General features: G+C 38.1%; 1 protein-coding gene across 2 annotated transcripts in view; it reads left to right on the top strand.

Annotated features, from left to right (window-relative positions):
- The window catches only part of LOC118211966 (thrombospondin type-1 domain-containing protein 7A), a 112,751-nt gene that overhangs the window by 50,925 nt on the left and 47,575 nt on the right, over positions 1-14,251 (top strand). Inside the window, exons 4-7 of one of the 2 annotated variants that reach the window (XM_035389590.1) lie at positions 818-999; positions 4,358-4,426; positions 9,979-10,134; positions 11,686-11,889. In XM_035389590.1, coding sequence (XP_035245481.1) covers positions 818-999; positions 4,358-4,426; positions 9,979-10,134; positions 11,686-11,889 — 611 coding nt within the window. The remainder of the gene's footprint in view (positions 1-817; positions 1,000-4,357; positions 4,427-9,978; positions 10,135-11,685; positions 11,890-14,251) is intronic. The other variant, XM_035389599.1, reaches the window with a different exon arrangement.

Here is a 14,251-nt window from a genome sequence, read left to right as displayed (position 1 = left end):
TAACACTGATACAGTTACGCCGACTTTAATAATACAGTAATTATTGCAAATACTATAGTAAGCAGCACATTTTCTTTCTCAATGGCAAAGTATACCCTCCCAACAGTGGAGCCACTGGCCATAAGGCTTATAATCACGGTACAACATTTACAATATTTTTCGAAAAGGGGAACTTGAAAGGTTTATAAAATTTAAATGTGTTTCTTTTTGCAAATATCATTTGATCATTTTTGTGATGAAAAGTCAGTGAAAAGTCGGCGAAACGCTGCCTATCCGTTCAGGCGAAATGCAGCTACATTTGGTTGAAAAATGAAAGTTTTCAAGCTGACTAGGATGTAGCCAGGCTATATTCAGGTAAAACCTGAGCTATACCTGCAGTTAACCTAGTCTGTTTAGGTAAAATCATCTATCAAACTAGATTTCCACCTCTCTAGATGACTAGATTCTGTTTTTTGCTCACTGAGATACTGCCTAACTTATGTGTGGTAATATTGTTAAATTTCAATTTCAGTCACAGTATTTCATCAGTATTTCTTCTGTTCAGAAAAAAAAAAAAACACAACACCCACTTGTGATTTTTTTGTCATTCACTTTCACTTTCCATGTAGCATCTCAAAATCCAATAAAACAAATGACAGCTAATCATTCTTTAAGTTGTCATCCCTACAAGAATCATAGGTAGGCATGCTAGAAGATTCTTAAAAAAGAAACCCGTGGGAGAACAGACCATTGAATGATGTAACAGCAAAATGTCAAAATTAAATGAAACGTCAAAAACGCATATGGACAAAATTGTGCTTGTTGGTGTCTCTCACAGTTACAGCTGGAGGACTACTGAATGGAGTGAATGCAGAGTGGACATGTTGCTAAGCCAACAGGACCGACGTCGTGGCAACCAGACAGGTCTGTGCGGAGGCGGTGTCCAGAGCAGGGAGGTCTACTGTGTCCAGGCCAATGCTGATCTGCTGTCCTACCTCAGCAATCTCAAGGACAAAGAAGGTAACTAATGTTATGTTTTCTTCATCTTGGCCATCTGCGCCCTCTTGTATGTATTCTCCAACACCTCCCAAATTATAATTTCATGGAATACTTAAAGTGCTGAGCTGTGTCAGTAAGAGTTTTCTCTATGTTGCAGTGATAGTGTTGTGGCTGTGGTAAAATCACACTGGGGCTATAGCTGTTTCCTTTCTTGTCAAAGATCTAAGGCTATCACTGTCTACCATAAGACATTAGATTGCAATGAAATATTTGGCATAGAAAGGTCCCAGACATCCATCTTGTTATCAGTGCTGAAGTCTAATAAAGCTTCCAGTAAGATTAAAGGAGTAACATGGTGGTTTTCACACTTTCTCAGTTTTATGTGCTATTTGCACAAGAGGCATTGAAGAAACACGATGAGTAAAGTATTAAATATGTCCGTTCTTTATTTTTTGGAGAAATATGCATTTTAAATTTATCGTCCTATTTTCAACCGGTTGAGAATGTTCTCAACTTGGTGCTTCACACGTACAGTAACCACTCCCCTTTCCACGCCCCGTAAAGAAATCTGCCTGGACACACCCCCCTGCTCTACACTACAGTCTCTGGCCCTGCTACAATCAGTGTGCTGTGAAGTTTAGGTAGCAAACAACAAGGCTGAATCCTTCTGATGTAATTTACATAGCAACTATACGTTCAGATTGCCTAGTTTCACTCACTGTGGCCAAGTGGAATCAATAACGTTTCAGAAAATATATAACTTTAAAAGGTTTAATTCAATCTCCTACTGGGACTTTTGCCGTTTATTGAGGCTGTGAAAGAAAATTTTGGTGCCGCTGACTATAATCGAATGTTTTTCACGTTTACCATTTGATTGAGCAAGTACCATTCAAAGTACATTTTTATGGGTTAGTGCAGTCCGATTGTGCTAGCTACTTCACATTGACCTTGTACGGCGATAAGTAAAGGCTAACAGCACAGTACCACAGTAGTATCACAGTAGAAGTGACCAATTCTTGTCACTTCTACCACCACTGTAATGAATTAAATAAAGGCGACAAACTACCTTTTCTGTCAGAAACGTATTGTCGAGCTCACGCGCATACTCTGCTGGCGACATTCTAAAGCTCCGTTTTGCCCTCCCTACTGTCAGTCAAATTGCTGTGATACTAGCTAATTCTATCTATCTATCTATGTATATATATATATATATATATATATATATATATATATATATATATATATATGTATATTTGGGAACCCATGGATAACTCGTGACCCATAGTTTGCGCCGCTGGCTTACAGGCAAGACAATGCAAATATTTGATTAACGTTCACTTAAATTAGAGTGCCTTTTAAAAACTATTAGACTGTTTCTGGTTATATTAATTTAGCTAGCTAGGTAGTTTGCTTTCATAAGGTAATGTTATCAATGACGTTAGCTAACTAGTTTTCTTTCATACGGATGTTATAGTTGTGCTTTTATCTTAACACTGCTAGCTAGCTAGCAAAAATTATTATTGGATATAAATCAACGTCCTTATCTTAGCTATCTATCGATACTTGATATACTACGTTGTCTAGCTTGCGAAAATTCAGTCTCCCAAAATGAGCGTGCATCATGGAGGTAGCTATGGTAATGGGGCACGGTCTGTCAATCATAGCTAACTGACAGTTCTCATTACCACACCCAGACAGTTCAGGTGAACTTTTATAGTGGGAAATTTAGGCTTAGAAAAGTTTTAAAATACATTAAAATGACTGAATAATAATTTTAAAAAATGCCCATTTGTTTTGTTGTTGCCTAAAGACAACTGAAAAGTGTTACATTCAACCACCATGTTAATCCTTTAAGACATACTGTTCAGCTAAACAGAGTAGAATAGTAGTATGTAATAAACACAAAAAATGTGTAGTATAAATTAGGGAACAAAGGATTTGGAAAAGTATACAAAATGTCAAATGCAGAACCAACAGTCATAGCTGTTGATAAAAAGGTTGTACTGTTAACATTTCCTCTATTTGTAGATAATGGCAATATGATTAATGAATAAATAATGAGACAGCACTACTGTGCAGTGTTCTGTTCTTTGTAATAATGAATGCCTGGCTGGCTCTGTTAACTGCAGCTAGTTAAATACACACATTAGTGTTAAACGTCTGAACGCACAGTTAAAATTATAGGTCCTTGACATATTGGCATTTACCAATACGGTGAAATATATTCCTCTTGTGCTAATGAGTACAGAAAAGGATAGGACTCTTCACAATCTATTAAGTGCTGTATGCTAGAGCCTTGAATACATTAAAGAAATGAAGAAGGACAACACTGATATGGCAGTTATGTATGCAGATGTGTGCTATCATCATTTGTTCATGTGGCCTTTGTGATGAACACCAGGCTATGACTGTCACAAAATGAAGAAACAAAGTTTAAACAAGTAGAATTAAGTCAAATGTATGGCAATGTATGTTGCAAGCCTTCTGTAATATTACATTTTTTGAGTTCATTTCACTTAATAAATAGTACAGCTTCAATATAGGCAATCATCCATTCTCCGTTCAAGTGCCCTTTCAAAAAAAAAGAAAGAAAGAAATGATTTGTGCGAGTCGGTCTTGACAAGAGCGTCTACTAAATGCCGGTAATATAATGTAATGTAATCCTCAGTTTAACATTTATCTGCCTAAAAAGCAAACCCAGTCAATCTTTCTGTAGACCGTTGGTGTAGTCTTATGGTTCTAAATGTTTAGAGTAGAATATTGCAGCATGTGCTTTGAGCAATAGTTGTAAAGAAGTTATAGATGATGAAAAACTGGAGATGAATGAGTGAATTCAAATGACACGAGGTGGGGAGCACACGTTAACCAGTATCCCAATCATGGTTGCTGTTCAACGAAACCATCCTTATCAATGTGAGACAGAGGTAATCAGGAGGTAATCTCTACAAACTGCTGAGGGAGAGCTTATTAAAACACACAGTGACCAGCCCTCCAATGCATAAACATAAGGGAAAGACAGAAGGAGAGCCGTATCACTGGAGATGGTGTCGCTGATGAGGGACGGAGGGAACACAGGGCAGGAGGTCTCAGCTCCACCTGGGATGACTGAAGGGTGTTTCAGCTAACGAGAGGAGACAGACGCCCACCCCTCTGGGGGTCGCCCCATGAGGTCACACAGAGAAATGCTGATCCCGTTGACACTCGCCATAAATGAGCTCCAAAAGCCATCAATGTCTCTGTCTTTGACTGCTTCCCAGCTGTGAAAGAGAAAAAACAACCTGATGCTTGTGCCGTTTTGATGCTGTCATTTCGTTGATTATGAATAGCCTTCCTCAGTGCCGTGGCTGTAATGCTAACGGGCATGTTTGGCATGTTGCAGAGGTTCAGCCTCAAACCGAGCAGAAGCCCAGTGTCCCTCCCCTCCTTTCAGTCTCCACTGAAATTACAGGTAGGTGTTGAAGCCAGACTGCTGGTGTGACTTTATTCCACCCACTCCATCCCTGCCCGCTAGCACACTGGCAGTGCCAGGATCCCCATGACTCATCTCAATAACGCCTCATCTCAGTGATTAAATTCATCGGTCCGTTTTCAAAAGTTCTGTTGTTTTCAATAAAAGTCATGTTGATTATTTTAAGTGAAATAATTATGCTTGGCTGTCCTTACGGCTTGGGTCTTCAGATACTCTTTGACTGATTGACTGCAGAAAATGCATACTTATTAAGAGCAGTGAAAGTGCAACTTACAATTTATTCCTCTTGGGTATCTGAGTGTCTCTTTGGCTATGTTTACACTGCAGGTCTTGATGCCCAGTTCCGACTTTTGCCTATATCCAATTTTTTTGACCACCTGTTTACATCTACTTTTTAAAGTGACCCGTATCCGATACCTGTGCTCACATGGTTTACACTTGAAACTAAGGTGACTAAATCGAAAGTAAACAACCACTCCACCTTTGCCATGTTTCCATCCACAATGGACACAAAATGAGACAGAAATAATAATTCAGGCTGTTGCTATTCTGAGCATCTTTGGTTTTCCAGTATTTTGGCCTATACCAACTCTTCGCCCCACATACTTAAAAGGAAATAATTATTTGCCACTGGACTGGGCCTTCGTCCTCCATTTAACTTATTTTAACATTTACCATTACCAGCATAGATCAGTTGTGCCTGTGATATACTGTCTGTTACGTATCATTCAAATCCAAAAAAGTATGAGAATATTGCCTTTTGAATGACATGCAAATCGTAATAACCGGGAAATTCTGATCTGTGCATTTAGATGACAGTCGCATTGGCAGATATTCAATCAAATTTATTTCCATATATGAATGTGGCCCAAACGGATCAGAAAATGTCCTATTCTATGTGCGTTTTCCTGTTTACACAGTCCTAGTACATCCGATCTGTGCCGCATGTGTGCAAAAAATCTGAATTGGGTCACTGTTACCAGGCAGTGTAAATGTATCCTTTGTGAACACCAGCGTGGTCAAGATTCCCCAAGCTGGAACTATTTCAGGAACTGATCTCAATTGCACATTTATAGCACAATTTACAGAACAATGTGCATCCTCAAACAACCCGGTCATTTGCTTGACCGTTACACAGATTACATTTAGCTGAACTCTGGGGACTGCTGCTTTCACTGTGCCTTAGAGGGACCTGCAGTGCCTCGGCCTGTAATGTGTGCTTTGGCATTTATCAGGATTTCCAACACTGGGTGGGGATGGCTCAGGGGCTGTGACATGACGGACACTGACAGACAGGACAGAGCAGGGATTTCATTTCTCGTCTCCTCCTCTCTTTTCCTCCAGCTCTCTTTCTATTCCCTTTTCTCTCCTTTTTTTCATTAAGAAGCAGTGCCCAAAAATAAGATGCAAAAAATGCATTATCCACCAGCATGAATATTCATTATTCATGCAGATATGATACAGAGATTGTGTCTCATTCATATAGATACAGGTGCAAGCAATAGATGTGCATCAGCAGGGGGTTTGCTGCTGCTTCATCAACATGTATAGATCTTGTAAATTGCCATCTGATGCTTCTTACGAGTGAAGCATTCTCAGTCACACACATAAAATACCCACATACATAAACATGGGGAAACATACAAATTCTAATATTTTCCATTTCCTTGTTTGTAGGCTGTCACACTGTATGCCTGTCAGTGTGTGCTTATGTGCGTGTGCACTTGTGTGTGAATTTGTGTACATGTGTGCAGTGTGTGCACGTGTATGTGTGTGTGTGTGTGTGTGTGTGTGTGTATGTGAAAGAGGCAAAATGAAGATTGTAGACGCACAGTAAATCCATAGGGGGTCCTTAGAGAGCTCATTACAATACATGTTTCTCCCTTTTTCTTCCTGTCATGCTGTGGAACAAAATCATTGTTCTGTTGTGGGTAAATCCAGTTGTAACCCAGGGATGTGGTGTCTGGAGGGTTCATAATGACTAGCACAGATTTCAACTTCATAAGTTTGACATAAGCCCCCTCCAAACCTGATGCACCATTAAAGAATACAATTAAAAGCTTGTTTACAATCTACAACTTTGTAAATTTCTTGGAAATCAGAAAATGGAATGAAAATAATACATGCCTCATAAAGTTTAAATGAAAAGAAGATAACACATTACATATTCCCTGCTGTTGCTCAAACATCAATTGCACTAATTGAATTATAGCAGTATATAGTATTATTCATTAAACATTGAATATTACATTTTTTAAAATACCTAAATTTGAATATATATATGTTCCTTTGACTCGATAATTGTACAGGCTTCACCACTCCATTGTAATACATGCTGTTTAGTAATAACATTTGTATTTATTACAATTAATAAAATGTAACATGGTCATAATATTCATGTTATATTTATGTTATTTAATGTCAGTTTTATTTTCTTGTTCAGCCGCATGAATTAAATATTTTTACCGGTGGCTCTAAATGAGTTTAATGTGAATTCTGTATAAGCAGGATTAGGTGATTCAAAGTGAGTGCCTGTACTGCTAAGCCATATGTTGGATGCGTGTCACTGTTGAAATTTCCCTGAAAGTTTGACTTTGAGCTAATGCATGACCCACCTCCATTCCAATCATGTGCGGATTACTGCTGACTTTCCAAAGTACGTCTTGAATGCAAAAATGTTGCTGAGGGAAGCCTCGATTTTGCATATCAAAAGAAGCATTCGCATTCTGGCTGTCAACACAATCTCCCCAAACTCTTTCCATTTCAGGCTTTAGCAAGCTCAGAGTTATTAAGAGATCTTTAGGGATCTGGGATTGCAGTTGCTGGGTGGAGTGAAGGCCTTGTGTAGAACACTGCAAACCCAATCAATGTAACCCATAAACAAGCCAGAAAGCACCCCGGTTCATGTTGTATTCCATTGTGTGTTAGATTAGTCAGTGGTGTAGTAAAGGGCGAGGGTTCTATCGGTCATTACATTTTGAATTATGCCCATGTCATACCCGGACATATGTGTGCACTGTGCAGTTCTTTTTTAGACTAGTGCCCCTATTAATTATTATCACCATTGATAAAAATGAGCAAAGAAGGCTATCTAAAATTATTAAATATACAGTACAGGTAATGAGCTATAGTGTATGAGCTATATTAACAAAGAGGAAAATCTGTTGTTAATTTTTACAGAGATAACTGCTCAGATCTTCATATTTTCCAAAAATAAATGTATCGTTATTCACAAATTAAAAAAAAAAAATCTGCATCAAAACACTACTTTTTAAACTTTGTATCAATCAATTATGCAGAAAAGTAGTGTAAAATTGATCTAGTTTCTTTGGGTTCTGTAGTATTTTGTTGGGTTTTTTTTTTGTGTGTTTGAGGTATTATCTGTGGTATTGTGTGTCAAATTTAGGCTGACCAGACATATTCCTAAAAATGTCCTTTCAGATTTTGCTGGTTCTATAGACCATATATAAACAGACAAATAGCCTAGTCTTATGTTTGTAATGCTCTATAATTTGAGAATATTGTTATTTTGGTTGACTCCATTGAATCATTATTAAATAGGGTATTTTCCACGTCAAATTTAATTATAGCTCAGTACTTGTATTATTATTTCATACCCTTATCTTCACACATCAAGGGTTGATTATGGAGGATACTATATGTGACAAAATGCTAGCTGTTTACATACGTGCGTGTATAATTGTGTGTGTGAGTGAGTTCCTACATGTGCATGTCTGTATGTGCTTACACATTTTGGTCACATATCTGAACTAATTGGCTAAATTAATAGCACACTGTTAATGTGTCTGGTCCGGCAAGAAGTTTGTGATGTACCTCGGTGGGACTTTCATTAGACAGAGAGTTGCATTGTTACAATGGTGGGGGGTCTCCCCTCCTCTGTGAGCATGGGAGTTATTAATAATAATGTGCGGTGGAATGGGCAATCTGTGGGCCACTGCCGTGACTCAGGGGTCCTAATTAGGGACACAAACCCCAGGATGGGGGGTTCCCACCATCTGGCGGGCAAACAGGACACTTACCGTCACAACAAGGTCAACCAGCAAGGAGAACTTTCTTAGTAAGTCTTTACTATGATGAGGAGAAGATAAGTTTTTGTCGTCCTCATTCAAGGAAAACTGTAGTGTCTCCCCCACATTTATAGATTGTATGTTTAAATCTAAATGGTCTCCACCATTTAAGAAAGTGCCTTACAAAACACTTAAAGCATGAAATATTATTTACTTTAAGGTCTTGTTCTGAGGGCTTAGATGAGTCGATGTGTAACGCAATAAACACCTCCATATTTGTTATATCAATTATTGTTACAAACGCAAACATGGCTATACACAAGCAATGGCAGACATGTTTGAAGTACAATGTTGTTTTACTGCTAAACTGATAATATTCACATGATTGTTTTTCTCTATTTAAATTGTATTTCATTTAATTGACTGGATTCTACTAGGGTGACCCTTGGAGCATTTGGCAGGTTAATTGGTTCTTTAACATTATGCTTGCCATGCTTGTTCAGCTCAACTTTCTGTGCTATGAAAAGAAAAGCTACAGTATTTGAACCCTCACTTGTCAAGTGATTTGGGGATTTAGAGGAAAACAAAAAATCTTGTTTTGTTGTTTCGTGGGAATTACTTTTGTTATGAGCTTCAGCTGGAAATGGAAAACACACCACTTACCTTTCATGTTTCTAAATTTGAGACTATACAACTGGGGAATGGAAAGTTGAGGGAAACTGAATAGAATATTCATGAATGTAAACAACAGTGTTTCTCACACCTTCAAAAATGCATTCATGCATCTGCGATGAGGGAGGCTGCAGATGATTGCTCAATCTATGTCATGTGTATCAAATGATAGCATCTGATGGTACCTGGTTCGGTCCCAGAATTACCATTTCATAACCCATGGTGTAGGATAATAAACTGTGTATTCTTTGCATCCTAGGAAACTGTTTGCAATTCCATCAGCTGTGGTTTTTTTCCCCTTAAATGTTGAGTAACAAATAGCAAGTATCTCTACAACTTTCAATAACTGAGCAAGTACACCTTCAGTTTTCAATAACTGCCAATGGTTACTATTGGGGAAAAAATCACTCTTGCTTAAACGTGTAATTCAAAGTGCAAGTATTAAATAAGGGTTTAGTATCATAGAGGTTGTATAAACTCGATGCAGAGAAGTGCTTTTGTTTCACATGCATTTTTATGAAAGCACGGATATAAATATATTGCGGCATGACAGTTTCTTATTGATATTTCAGTTATCCTTTAATTCTTATTGGCTGTTTGTTATTCTTCTTGACATTGTGATATACATTGAATGTACCTGACTGCAGTAATGATGAGTAATGATGATATTGTTATTATACAGTTCCTACACATTTTATGGCTATTGCACAGTTTTTATTCATCAAGGTGCATTAGCTATTTTGAAATGCATGGACATTTCAGTTATGTAAAATGCCATGCATTCCAAGCATTCACCCCTTTTTGTTTTGCTTTGTTCTGCATTATGTACAGCGTCCTGTCCAGTGGACAAGAAGCTCTGCCAGGGTGTGGTCCCAAACACTACACAGCTGTGCCACATCGCCTGTCCCATTGAGTGTGAGGTGTCCTCCTGGAGTGCCTGGGGTCCCTGCACCTTCGAAAACTGTGAGGAGCAAGTCGGAAAGAAGGGTAAGACACTGGAAGTGATGGCACAGAAAGCGAGAGATAACACTGCAAACTGTGTTAAAGAAACATGGCAGACATCCTAGATACAAATATATTTATCCTTTCATAGAACATTCATTGAATTATTATAATATTAATGTGTATGGAAATCTAAATATAACTCACTTAGCTATACATTATATTTGTTAGGCAGTGCTGGATTGTAATTGCAAATACCTGTATATTCTATGATGATTTATTTGTGTTGATTTGTTAGAAAAGACTTACTTTGTGGACTTAAATGCTCTTTTGGATGAATAATAATATCCTACTCAGCTTAGGTATTTCTGATATTTAGAAATGTATGGCCAATGTGCTAATGCTATTCCACTGTGCTACCTATGGCAAATATGTGTGGGCTGTCTCAGATGTGCTTTTGTGAGCCAGTGAATAAGAATGATGCCTCCTGAAAGGTTTGTTAGTGGAGGACTTCACGGGGAACATTGGGTGAGATCGCAGCATTTATCCCTGTGTGACAGGCAGTGGTATTTAGTTTGAGCCTGCCTGACATGCTCTGTGACTCTCAGGGAAATTCAGCCATAGACTGATTCATATTTGTTTTCACCTAATGAGCCTGCTGAAGTGAACAGATAAGGGAGGAATTATTTGCCTTTAATTTCTTTTGCGCACGACTGCGTCTGATGGGGCTTTTACTTGAGACACTGAAAAAAGAAGAAGAAAAATGAGCATTTGTGTGTATTGATCTTTGCACATTTACATTCCATTGGAACTCTAAAATCTTTGTGTTGTTTTGTGTGATGTACTTTATGAAAACTTGTCATATGTTCATACTTGAAAGTGAAACTAAAATCTTATTAAACTGGGACTAGGAAATTACAGCATCAGAACTGATCTTGAGCTTTTATTGAATACGATAAAAAAAATGTGAACACTTGTGTAATTAAAAAAATAAGCTATAATTTTAAATTCTGCTCTTTCCCATGCCATTATTAAAGAACCATTAAAAAAATTATTATCTGGATGCCATGATAAATTAGTATATTTTATATAAGACATAAATAATGAGAAAGAATGTTCAAAGCCATATGTCCAAATTATTAATTTCAGTCTCACCTTATCATCTGTTTTCAGCAATAAGGAGAAGAGGTTAGGGCTTCAGTATGGATCTCAGAGGTCATTGATCTTCACTGATATACTACTGCTGTGTCCTTGAGCTGGGAGCCTTTGTGTAAAAATCCCATCTTTCTTAATGGATTCTAGAATATATTACTATCACTTTGGATAATAGCTTATATAATGGAGCAAATTATAATATTCATTTTGTTAACCTATTTGAATAATTTCAGGTTTATCATCTAGTCTAATGGAATCATTCTCCTTGTTACTTTTGAAAATACTATGATTATCATGGCTATGACACTGTGACGGTCAAGTATCATTCGTTTAACTTCACAAATAACGCATTAAGATAAAAAAGCAACAACAAAAAAACCGTAATATTGAACAAGGAAGTGATTAGTAATCTATTTTTTTTTAAATCATGGTGCTTGACAGGCTTCAAGCTGAGGAAACGGAGCATTAAAAACACCCCTACTGGTGGAATGGGGAACTGCCCCCATCTGGTGGAGGCCATACCCTGTGATGACCCAAGCTGCTATGAGTGGCAGCTAGTCAAGCTGGAGGAGTGTGTCCCGGACGGTGAAAAGGAATGCGGGTCTGGGACACAAGTCCCGCAGGTCCGGTGCATTAACAGTGACGGTAAGTCTGGAATTATTTACTCCCTGATACATTAGTTAGCTACAGCCTAAATTCTGAGTGAACTCAGTGTCATTGTCTCTTGAGCATTATTTATCATCTTACAGTATGCATCTATGATGCACAATATGCTGAAGTATTGTAATACTGGCAGAGCCTATGGGGGTTCAGATTAGTTTGAACATTGTATGCAGCCTGTGTGTGTGCCTTAAGGGCTGTAGTTCTCTCCTAGTTTACTGCAGAATTATACTGTAGAAGCATTGCACTCATTATTCAAATCTTACACTTAACAAGTGTTATCAGACCACAGTATCAGTGTGATTTTTCTTCTTTATCAGCTTTTAATGAGCATATTGTATAAATAGAGTAACAGCATTCTTAAACAACCCATAAATGTGTGGCAATGCCAATTCATTTAGGCAAAGCGACACTTGCATAGCTAAATTTTTGTCACCTCTTTTGCAAGTAAAAGTGTTTTTCATTTTATAACCCAAAAGTGTGGAACCAAATTGACTTAGTGGGTTAACAGGATGAAAAAATGTAAGTGATTTCTTAAAAAAAAAAAAAAAAAGTAGTGCAGATTTATTAAATTATATATATATATATAAATTATTTTTGAATTGTTGTTACTATTACTCTTTAAGTAATTCATGGAAAAGCAAGGTAAGGATTAAACAAAAATCTGTGAAAGTTGAGCAAAAATAAATTATTACGAGTGACGTCTTCTCATTTAAAATAAACAACATCATTATTTCAACCACAATTTTAGTCAACAGTGACTCTCCATTTTTGACGTGCTCGAGACAACAACAATTCATTGTTATAATTCTTACATTTTGTGTTAATTGCTGTTGTTGGTGGGGACAATTATGTTGTTGCGGTTGTTAAATTGAAAGAGCAAGTCTCTGGAGGCTTCTTCCCGCTCTTTGTGTGGAAACAGAGAGGCCTGCAGACAGCGCGCGCTGTAGCCCGGCGGAACGTTCTGTAATTTCACCGTAATTGCGCTGACTGTGCGCTAGACAGCTGGGGACCCGCGCGCGCACACACACACACACACACACACACACACGCACACACACATACCGCCTGAGGGATCAAACGTGGGCTCACCTTGAGATGGAACGGGAGGCACACTGACTGCTCCCTCCGCTGGGTTTGCAGGCTTCGGCTCTCTCCTGATATTAATGCTGAGCCTCAGCCTCCATGTTTCAGCCAGAGAGGAAGGCTGCATCTTAATGGGGGCAGTAAATGTATCTGAAATCCTTTAAAAAGTATACAGTTAATAATGGGTGCATACCTTTCAGAAATTATTTGGCAACCTCTGCTGTAAATCTATTTCGAATGACCAGTATACTGTGCTGGCCTATAGTGATTCCAGGGAATCAATTTTAATGGACAACATGCTGATGTGGTTAAACCTGATGTTATGGATTTGCGATTTTGAATGCATTGTACGCACATAGTGAATAGGTTTTTTAATCAAACTATGTATAAGAAAAAAAAAAAAAAAAACATTAACATAGAGTTCCAGAGGCACTGTAGACTGTAGATTGGCAGCTAATGAGGACCCAAGGGAGGATAGAACATCAGTGGCTCTCAATCAGACATTGTGCTAAATTGCAATAATCAGGTTCTCCATTCACTCAAGCAAAATGTGACATGAGGGTGACATCCCAGATGTTTCTGTGGTGATGAATGAACATGGTAGTCTTCATCAGTGAAATAAAAAAATAAATCAAGGCACATTATTAAAAAGCTCAGAGAGAATGGCTGTATTGTTCTGTATCCTATCTCTGACCTGATTACTGCAGGAGTCATGAAATCTCACTATTACAATAGTGATAGCCACTAAGAACAAGAGCATTTACCAGCCAAACCTCTGTGTAGCTAAAGTACAATGAGAATAGAGTATGGTTATGCAGTGGTAGATCATTTGAAAAATACACGTTTTGTCAGCACAAAAAAATGAACAGACACTGCACATGCTGCTGTGGGTTAGGGTGTTACTCCTCATAGACTCCTCATTGATCAGTTGCCTCCAGAAACCTGGATTTAGAATCATGTAGTGGAACGCATATGCGCTGGCCGAGTCTTTAAATATGTTTTTATGCGCTGGACACTCACTTCTATACCCATCATTCTTAGAACACTATTTCATATTGACCCATTTAAAACTGTGATGAATAAGCCGGCCCTTCACCTCTATGAAAAATAATGTGCATTGTTCAAGGTGACCCGCTCTCTGTTGCCACCAACTTGCTGAAATTCTGGTGCGCTGTTAAAGGCTCCTGTAATTTATCATGGCTACCACATGCTCTCTGTGGATGCTAGTCCTCCCTGCATGCGTCCAACTATTGCCTTTCTC

Source organism: Anguilla anguilla, chromosome 1 (assembly GCF_013347855.1).
Source record: "Anguilla anguilla isolate fAngAng1 chromosome 1, fAngAng1.pri, whole genome shotgun sequence".
Classification (NCBI taxonomy): Eukaryota; Metazoa; Chordata; class Actinopteri; order Anguilliformes; family Anguillidae; genus Anguilla; species Anguilla anguilla.
Note: the sequence above shows the minus strand (reverse complement) of the source record. Positions and strands in the feature narration are given on the sequence as shown.